Here is a 10,324-nt window from a genome sequence, read left to right as displayed (position 1 = left end):
AATATAGCCGAGTAACAAGTGTACTCGCGAAATATCCAGCAGAGGTGGCCACTGGCTCTAATAATGCGGCGATACACGGTAAATGACAAAAGATGGTCGCTTACTGTTTTTTTAAATGAAAAACTCGAGACTATTCTCCTTGCTGGTGACGTCATCCTTTCTTCCCCCAGCATTTATTAAAACGATGACAATAGAATGCCGTCTACGGTGAGAGTGGCAGGAGAAAGGTAAGAGAGAGAAAAAGGTAGAAAAATGTTTTATTGGCACATCTTCTTTCTTACGTAAAAAAAGGTTCGATTTGAACTTGGCTTTTGTCACAAGAAATGTAGCGAGACTGGTTGCCATCGATCGAACTTAATTCTACTTAATCTAACCTAGTTAAGTACGTAAATGATGCTAGAAGTTGCATAAAGACTGATGTGCGAGACTCTTCGTTAATTTCATTATTGGTTTTCCTTGGTATTATTTAGCGTGGCCGAGGGTTGAAAGTGAGGGGTGAGAGCGAGCACAGCCCTGCAGGGAGTGATGAGCGTGCGCGACTCGAAGACGAGTAAGAGAGCTGAAAGAGGCGAGAGGCGACGGGTGAGTCGCGGTGCGTGCCAGGAACGGGGAGGGCAAGAGAGCGCATCCCCTTGACGGGAGCACAGCTGGCGCAGACCGCAGGTCAAGATGTAAGCTGTCAAGGAGCAGGGATGTCGCGCTAAAGAAGAGCGGGCCTAGGCCGAAAGGGAGAGAGGCGGGAGGGAGGGACTGGCCTGGCATACGTCTGGCGTACGCGAGCCACGCGAGGGGAGAGTAAAGAAATGGAGTAGCTGGAAAGGGGATCGATCGGTTGGGCCGATAGCTACGGCAATGGAGGACCTCAGGATAGGGTGAGTATCGCTTCCGGGTTCTTTCGAGAGTTACGCTAACGGGTCACGTACGTTACGTACGTAGACATGCGTGAGCTCGTCCAAAGAGAGGCGCGAGCGCGAGTGCGCTCTCGCCGAAGTTGACGAGAGAGAAAAGTAGGCCGTCGGGGGTGGTTGGTGGAATGCCGGGAAGGGTGGTCGTGCGCGAGTCGCGAGGGTGTCCCGCTTTTTCGTCACCTCGACCTCGCCGCCTCCGAAAACGCGTAGCGGAGAGCGGTGAGCTTCTCTTTGAAGGCGGAGGCGAGAACGATTCGGCGATGATTCGACGAGGGTTCAGTCTCGACGACGAAGCACCCACGTCGAGTGCAGCGAGAAATCGGCGAGGACATTTATCTGGAAACAGACGGTGAAGGTTTGGAGCGAGTGCTGGTGCTGGTGCTGGTGCTAGTGCTGGTGCTAGTGCTGGTTCTAGCGCTGGTGCTGGCACTGGTGCTGGTACTGGTGCTGGAGATAGAGTTGGTACCGGCGCGTTACGTGATAATCGTCAGTGGTTGACAATCAAACGGCATCTACGCTTTTAATAAGCCTTCTCCAGTAAGTGTAACATGACAATTGCATCAGAGTTTAATCAAAGAAAAGCTTTACAAATCGAATCTCTTTGCTGTTATCCCTGTCATATAATCGATGATTGTACATATCACTCGTATTCTTTCCTCCTTTTACATTAAAAAAAAAAAAAACATTTTTTACTTGCTTAATTTATTTTTAGTTATTTTGATAAATCTAATTTATTTAATTTATACACAGGGATAATTACATATTAACGATTGGTCGAGAACAACAGAACGTTTTATACCACACTATTAATTAAATGTATAATACTGTTATTATTAAAGCTTATTTTTTATTATTTTTTTTTTTTTTACTAAATTTTATCAGTATTTTATTTTCTCTCATAATTGTAAGGCGAAGCTTTATGAGAAGCTCGGGTAAATCTTTTTAACAATTTACATGTTACATAAATATCTCACAAATTATAATTATGGTACACGCACTGGATGCATAGGGGAGCATTGTGATTTGTGTGTAGAGGTACAACTTGCTCTAAGGAATGTTTTAAGGAAAATCTTGATGCGTAGACTCGCATTTGCGCCTCGAAGCCGATGTGCTATAAATAGAAGAGCCTTGTTAACGGCTGCACAATGTACGCGCTTATATGTATGTACCTGTACCGTTACTAGATGCATCAGGTATAAGAACTACGTCACGTCGCAATCACATTATAAGATGCCATTTAGTTCGCGGAATATACCAATTGTTCCGAACTCATCACGAATTCGCTCATTCAATCGTAACCTATTTTACAGATAAATTATCGCAAATGTATATACGTGACGTAAATTGTAGATTTTTAATAGAATTCGATTAATTTTTATTACTAGCTTAGGTAGGATTTTTCTACGCTTTTTCTTTATCAAGCACGAAATCTCAGCTAAGAGCAATCACGATATATACACCTGTTGGTGTACTATTACATAACACTCGAGACGTAATGTCTTGTAACAGCGTCAAGAATGAGAGCGTAATGAGTGACCGAGCCGGTGCGCGTCACGACACGTGTACTTTTTTTTTTTTTTTTACCCGCTCTCGTGATCACACGGAGTAAAAGTATGCACTTTCGTTAATAGTATTTTTTTTGCTATTAATTTGTTAGAAATAGTCAAAAGAATTGTTAGATGTTCGCTCGTCTCACAAATATTTCCTTCTTTTCAGCATTGTTGTGCTTTGAGCATTCAAAAATGGCTTCAGGATTGCCAAATGTTCATCAGAAGAAGCTCGGACCAGCGCCGATAGCATCCTTCGAAGACTTATCTGAAGAAGTGGAAAACGTGAGTTCTATCCCGAATTTCCTTTAGATCATTGATCCCAGCGGTTCTCTCTTTTTCTCTTGTTTTTTTTTCTCTCTTTCTCTGAGAGTTTATCTCTTGACTTGAATCCCTCGCATACGTATGCGATCTCGAGATTAATTTTCTCGATCGTCCGTGAGTTTTGTGAGTCACTGCGAGAAGCCGGCCCACGACCTGAGCCCACCAATCAACCAATCAACCCCGTGTGACAGTGCTACATTGCTACAATCCACGACAAACCAGGAAACGAATTTGAATGCAGGGAGAATCGGCAGCGGCGGCAGCTTCAGCGGCGGCGGCGGCGGTAGCGGCTGGGCGAATGCCAGGTATCATCGAGGTCACCACGCCGGCAACGCCTGGTAGCTCGCTCAAGACTCCTAGCACGCCGCGAATTGATATCAGTAGGGCGAGCAGTTCTTCGCATCATGAAGATAGTAATTCCAGGGACTCGTCGCCTGAACGGGAGCTCCTTGCAGGTTATTACATATTTTTTTTTATTTTCTTTTTTTTTAATTATTGTCTATTTTGTTCAAATTTTTATTTTACATAACATACACATTTGTTAAAAAACGACAGAGTTTAAGAGCAGAGATTCTGGAAATTTTTAGGTACAGATCCTCCGGCCGGTTGCAAACTGACGTTGGGTTATAAGGAAGATGCTCAAGATCTCAGATCCTCTACGGAGGAACTGGATCTACAGGACCCCATTCACGAGCAGGATCTCAGACGGGAGTCGAAAAGACGAAAACGAAAAGAGGTTGACGGATCCCAATCGGATTACAGCGGTAAACAGTTGGGCCAGGACCGCGAACGTAAAGACAGTAACTGTTCGGAGATATGTTTACTTAACATCAGTGGTAGAACGTCTAGACTTTCTTCGGTTGGTAGTCAAGGTTCCGGCGTTTCTGGAAAGCTTTCGGTCATGTCGGCAACTTCTTCCAGGTAAAAAATGCAACATAAAATACAATGCAATATGAAAAAAAAAACTTAAAAGATACTATTTATTAACGAAAGATATGTATTACAATTTTCTTTAGATCTCCCAGTCCTCATAAATGTTTATTAGAAACGTCATTTTGCGGAAGTAAACCGACATTAGCTGATAATCTGATAGAGCCGTCGAAACCGGAGACTGATGATTTAGAGAAGATACTCTTAAAAAGAGAGGCTGATACTACGAAGGCATTAATTCCTGAGAGTATTAAAGTACCTATGGTAGGTGGTAATTTAAAGCCGGATCCATTGGACAAACCCAGAAGACGCGGTCGTGAGGAGCGGAAGGAAATATTCAAGCGGGAAGTGGAAATTACTAAAAGATTTCTGGAAAAAGTTAACATAGAGGTTGGTCTATACATTTCTTACAAATGTCTTTTAATCTTTAAGTTGCCTGATATTATTGAGAAATAGTGAAGCAAATAATAATATCTGCGAATTTCATAAATTTGAATTTTTTTAATATGTAAAATTACATAATTTTATCGAGATTCTGTTTGATTTAATTTTATTAAAGATTTTATTTAATATTTAAAACAAAACTTTTTCTTTATACATTGGTAATCTCGTTAATCGAAAAGAAATTTCTTTTAAATATATATTAAATTAAATTTTTTTTTTTGGAATACGAAACAGATAGATATTTATTGTATCTTTTTTCATTTTGTGTGTACGTACATGTGTACGAGGACAGGTGCCGACCATTAAAAAGTCAAGTGAACAAGACTTAACATCCCATCAGCAATACAAACAGCAACAATATCAATCCCAATCTATAAACACTCAAATGCAAGAAGTTCAAAAACCCGTGACACTTGATTTTAATGACAAAAGGAAAAAAGCACAAAATTTTAAGGAAATTGTACAGACGACACCTACGACGAGTAGCCTTACCGGAAGTCCAAAATTACCAAGACATCAAAAAGTCCGTGAGCTTGAAGGCTCGCGAACTCCTAGTCCGTCATCCGTATCCAGAAAAAGTAGTTTTGCTTCACTATTTAAGGTATATAAGTAATATTTTTTGATTTGTTACTAATTAAAAAAGAAAAAGAGAAAGATTATATAGTATATTGTAAAAAAAAAAAACGTTTTTGGAATAATTTTCTATTATCAAGTTACTCAAGTGAATGGTATAAGTGACTGTTGTATTTGTGTTTAAATAGGCTAGAACTGACGGCAGTGTACTGAGTCCGGAATCGCCGTCGCCTAGTACAAAGCCACGACGAAGTCTAACATCGAAATTAAAAGATACTACGGAAAGTCTGCGGAGCCGTTCGAAGTCACGCGAGAGAGTCTCCGTCGACAAAGGTGCGATTATGAAAAAAGATTCAAAGAATAAAGGAGTATTTTCGTCTACACTAAGCTTGTTCAAAAAACGCGAAAGGAAGAAGAGTTACGATGAAGCAATTGCAGCCTCATGTGATCTCGAAATCGCCAGTGGGGAAGAACATCCGTCTCTAGAAAATATCGGTCATGTTGAATTTACATTTAATACAGAGAAAGAGAAAAATCGTCAGGATGATTCGATTTTTATTAGTTTACATGCCGATGATAGAAATTACGAGGAAGCTTTGCCGTCAGAAAGTGTTTCGATACCGTTAGAAACACCAACCAAATTGTTGGACGAATACGAGATCGAAGGGCCGCATACAGGCAGCATAATTACAGAGGTGTCGATCGAGCATCATCCGACACCGCAATCGTCGATCGCCAAAATTAGGACTGAAGCGCAAATTGAAACGATTACAACAACACAAATCGTGTCTACAAGCTCGTCCATAGACAGTCGGCCATCGCAGAGTACATCAAAAGAGGCTCACGTACTTAAAACTTGGTTAAGGGACCCGAAGATTAGCGCGCAGACTAACAAAATAGTCGAGACGTTGTTACCAAGCAAGTCATCGACTACAGTTAAATCAGACATTAAATTGGATTTGAAATCGGAAGTTAAATCAACGGACTTGCGAACGTCGTCTAGTAGTTCATCGAAAGAATCTACTGGCAAGAGGCCGGATATACCGAAGCCGAAAAGGAAAAGTAAAGAGAATCAGCAACAACAGCAGTCAGAAGAGAAAATAAATGACGATGTGAGTACGCTGCAGAAAAAGACAATTTCGGGAGAGATTTCTCGAGCTCCTCAAAAAAATAAAAGACTCGAACCCCCTGATGACAAGATTAGCAAGTCGCTGGAACAAGAAGGCCTGGTAAAAACACCCAGTGTGATATCCGATCTAGACCACAATAGTTCTGAATCCGAGAAAGATTCGGAGATCGAGTTTATACGTAATAAAGTCGAAAAATTAGCTGGTGAGTTGCCGGATGAAAGAAAGGGTCTCTTTTATGAAGAGAGTTTCGAGGAAGATCTTCCATATGTACCAACGACCCTGCCATTGGAAAAGAGCGTCGCCGTACCTATTCTACCAGTTAAGCAACGACTTCAGGAAGTAAGGTAAATTTTGAGAATAAAAGATTATCAATTACACATTTCAACGAACGATATAAATTCGATACTAGTTATAATATAATATTAATCTATTATTTATTGAAATTATTTAATTGTTTTTTAATTATTTTACAATTAAGTATTACAGACAAGTAATAAATATTAATATTAGATTACATGCATATGAAACAAGTTCTCAACAGTTTTTAATTTATACGATGTTGTAAAGTAACGATATTATAACGATGTGTGTAATTTATATTACGTTGGTTCTCGTCAGAACGATCCCGATCGAAAGACCACGCTCAACGACCCCGATAAACCCGACTTTGCTGGACGAGTTTGTGATGCAGACGTCGCTGGACGAAAGGCGCGTAGAACGGATGAAGATATCTCTGCCACGAGAAGATAGCTTTAAGTTGAAGAGTCCGCGTCGGCAATACGCTAGTACTGCGAATACGTTTACTGAATTTGCGGGCAAAGTACCGCCCGATGGTGGCCGCAAAGGCGCTGCCAGCCAAGGAAAATCACCTAGTCCACCTCCGCTACCACCGAGAGCATCGACATCAACAGCTGCAGTAAGATCGTCGTCGCCATCGTCATCGTCATCAGCAATGACAACATCGCGTCCGAGTAATTGGATTAATTTTGAAGAAATACCGGAGAAGCGGAAGGCGCCGAAACGCATACAGACGATACCGAGAGCAGAAGACGAAGTTGCTAAGACTATCGGCGGTGGTTATAGTTATGTACAACCGGAAGAGTGCAAGTGCGAGTGTCATGAGGAATCTAGACGGGCGTCTATGCGGGAGGCAGCGACCTCCTCTGGCACCGGCACCGGCACTGCCGCTGGCACCAATACTAGAACCTCTTCTTGTAGCAGTAATGGCGAGCGGCCGTGCAACGGTGAAAATTGCACGGCGCCAACTACTGGTAGTAGTTCGGTCGATCGTGCCAGTATCGTCAGGTAAACTAATCGCCAGCCGATTGTCAAAGCAAGCTAACCACATGTCCAGCCCGGCGATCCGCGAAGGTGCTAGTGACGAGTAGAAATCTGTTTCTGTACTTTCAGTGACAGCTCTCCGGAGTGCTCGCTGAGCAACGACGACGGCCAGAGCACGCAAATGCTTCTTGGCAACTCGACGAAACCCTTCGCAATGGATCTCGATGTGCGTTCCAACAGGTCGAGCATTATATCGCAAGAGGAAAACGACGAGAATCAGCACCAATAATAATATTTGTAACAATAGCGCACCTCGTATAGCGCACCCACGCCTTAGGATCTTTGGATTTTCTTCCTCTTCTTTGTATGAAAAAGATGAATCCGAGCCCTCCGATTGAACGAATCAAAGGGCGATTCGATTCCGAGGTGAGACATCTCGTATTATCTATTTCTCACCTACTAGAACATTTTCAAAGGGAACTGAAGTCGGAATCGGTTCCACACGCGCGCTTTTCGGTAGGTTTTAGTGGGCGCGCGCTAAAAATACTTGCGATAACACATCGCTCGCGTCTTTGGAAAATCGAATTTTAAGACGACTTTCATCTCGAGCGTCACAGCGTTTACTTATCAGTCACGATACACGCAAATCGGACCATTTTCGCATGAATCGCACCGCGTCGGATTTACATACTTTCGCACGAGATAGCATCACGTTATTACATGTGTGTCGCTGTACATCGCGGTTCGTTTCTTTCCTTTCTTTTGGCCTTAGTCGCGCTCGTAAACTCAACTTTCCGATTCAAGAGCTTATTTATTTATATTATCCATAGAGTTATTATATAAGTAGAGAGAGAGAAAAAAAAAGAAGCATATGTAACGCATACTCTTTATTAATTACAAGTAATACATTTTTTCTTCAGTTTCCAATACTATCATAAGTTATGTTCTTGAAGAAAAATCGCGACGTTGGGCGATATTTTTATTTAACGAGTCGAGAGGTTTATTGCGCTCATACACACATACGCGTTGAATCTACTTTGTTAGAGATCAACTCGGAGAGGCACCTCGAGAATGGTGGCTCGCTAACGTTTCTACTAATCTCTACAAATTAGTCAGTAGTTTTCTCCGACGAGAGAGAGACTCGCACCGGCTGCTACGAATGTCGGTGAAACGCTCGGGTGTCGCTCGCATCTCGCTCTCTTTCTAGAACAAAGAAAGTATAAAAGGATATAGGAAATACACATACATACGTACACACATTTATATTATTTTACTAATTATTGTATATACAGCGGGACGATATCGTTTGAGACGAGATCTCGCGGTGTTCGAGCGAGCTTCGGAGCTTCATATCATGTAGATAAGCATAGATTTATAGACACGTATATTTCCGTGGGCACGTTGATCTTGTACCGAAATTAAGAAGTTTATTCAATGTTACGAGCCGGAATTGAACCGGTACGATCATTTACTGATCGATTGTTTTTCAAACTTGTACGATATAGTAGGTATTTACATAAGCGTTCACACACGTTCTACGACGAAGCGACAAGCAGGTTTCGCAAAAGGGGTTTGTCGCTAATAAGCGAACCCGTCATTAGTGTCAGACGATTAACACTATATAATTATCTGAAAGCTCCAAGTGCTATAAGTGCGCGCGGTCGAAACTATTTAACGTTGTTACCGCGTACGAATCAAACGGCGTTTGTGTGCACGAATATATATATATTTTTTTTTTCCACTACAACATTAGATATCTTGTAGATCTTGCTCCTAATTACCGACGACTTTTCTCTACTCGCATTCATCTACTTGTATTTTTTTTTTCATTTTTAGATCTGGCTTGGCGAGCCATCATTCACGCGCGAATATGCTTATTTCAGAGAGAGCGATTCTTTGCTATTGACTATATTAACTATAAAAAAATGCTGCTAGGATGAGACCAATATTAAGAGCATATGCTAGTCAGACTTATGATATTTTTACCACAGCTGCGAATGCAGCAGTTTTTTTAAACGCAGGTATAGCTCCCGGGGTGTTTCAGAAGGGAGCAAGACGAGATACACCAGTTTCTCGGGCATGTTCCATAAGTCGAGCTCTCGTCGAGCACGATAGGCAGAAAGACAATTCTATATTATCTACCTCTTTAAAAAAAAAAGAAGAAAAAAAAGAGAACAGAAAAGATGTACCAAAGACGATTGAATGTTTGTGAAGGAATGTTTAATTCGAGCTCCGAAACCAATCCGATAACACGTCCAATTCGGTTTAAGTTTTTTTAGCAGTATTATCTTTCGTGCATAGTTGTGAGAAAAAAAGAACCGTGTGCTGTGTTCGATTCGATTAAACATCGATAACGTTAATTCGTAATTTGTTAGCATTCTTCAATAAGCACTCCTCACCTTTCGAAACGGTTTGATAAATTTCTTGATTTATCAAAATCTTAATAGAGAACACTTCATCATGTTTTATAGGCATTATATGATAGCTAATAGAGATATATTTTTCTCTCGAGTGATTGTTTTCTTGCAAAGTATTTCTCTGTCATCTGTAAGTCGTATGCTCGACGAAGCAGATTAACCGTGCATATTGGAATTGAATCGAGTTTCCATTCTGCTTCCATTTCAATCTTTATTTCCCTCCGTCTTTTCTACTCTTCACCTCCACCTAAGACATGTAGTAGTTAAGTCGAAAAGTTTGAATTAATTAATAGATCTGTAAGTGATTAAATAATTCTTGGCGAATTAATTGGATGTGTCCGTCTCTTCTTTCATTTCTTTTTATCTCTTTGAGAATTGTGAGGGAAAAGGGACGGGTAAATCCATACGCAGTAGGCAATTTCGTGAAGACAGCGCGCAATTTGCTCGGTATAGCCGAATATTTCGTGGGAAATAATTTTTTTTTTCGTTTTCTTTTAGATTTTGATGTCTAGCAGAAAAAAAAAACAAAAAAAAAACAAATTTTCAGAGTTATATATAAATGCACATGTGTATGTGCGTATGTATGTGTGTGTGTGTCTGTATGTGTGTTTGTGCGTGCACCTCCGTGTGCGAGTGCAGTGTTTTAAGTATATATTTATATTTATACCTAACTAAACAAAGATTGTAATGCCCGTAAATTTCGTAAATTTAACTTCACCGCTGGAAATATGGAATAAAAGTAAAAAAAAAAAAAAAAAACGGAAATAACA

At 40.8% G+C, this 10,324-nt stretch overlaps 1 protein-coding gene across 7 annotated transcripts; it reads left to right on the top strand.

The window, feature by feature from the left end:
• Positions 1-484: 484 nt before the first annotated feature.
• Positions 485-10,313, top strand: LOC139103715 (serine-rich adhesin for platelets). 7 transcript variants are annotated; one of them, XM_070658660.1, is made up of 9 exons: positions 486-872; positions 2,625-2,740; positions 3,021-3,234; positions 3,367-3,700; positions 3,796-4,099; positions 4,446-4,754; positions 4,915-6,200; positions 6,475-7,161; positions 7,267-10,313. In XM_070658660.1, exons 2-9 carry the CDS (start codon positions 2,651-2,653, stop codon positions 7,424-7,426), a joined length of 3,384 nt encoding a protein of 1,127 aa, XP_070514761.1. In that variant the 5' UTR covers positions 486-872; positions 2,625-2,650; the 3' UTR covers positions 7,427-10,313. The 7 variants fall into 7 exon arrangements, with proteins under 7 accessions (XP_070514769.1, XP_070514761.1, XP_070514767.1 ...); XM_070658666.1 differs by having other exon boundaries at positions 488-872; positions 7,245-7,410; XM_070658661.1 differs by lacking the exon at positions 486-872 and adding an exon at positions 936-1,445.
• The last annotated feature ends 11 nt before the right edge of the window (positions 10,314-10,324 follow it).

Source organism: Cardiocondyla obscurior, linkage group LG06, assembly GCF_019399895.1.
Source record: "Cardiocondyla obscurior isolate alpha-2009 linkage group LG06, Cobs3.1, whole genome shotgun sequence".
Lineage (NCBI taxonomy): Eukaryota > Metazoa > Arthropoda > Insecta > Hymenoptera > Formicidae > Cardiocondyla > Cardiocondyla obscurior.
This window is presented reverse-complemented; position numbering and strand designations above follow the sequence as displayed.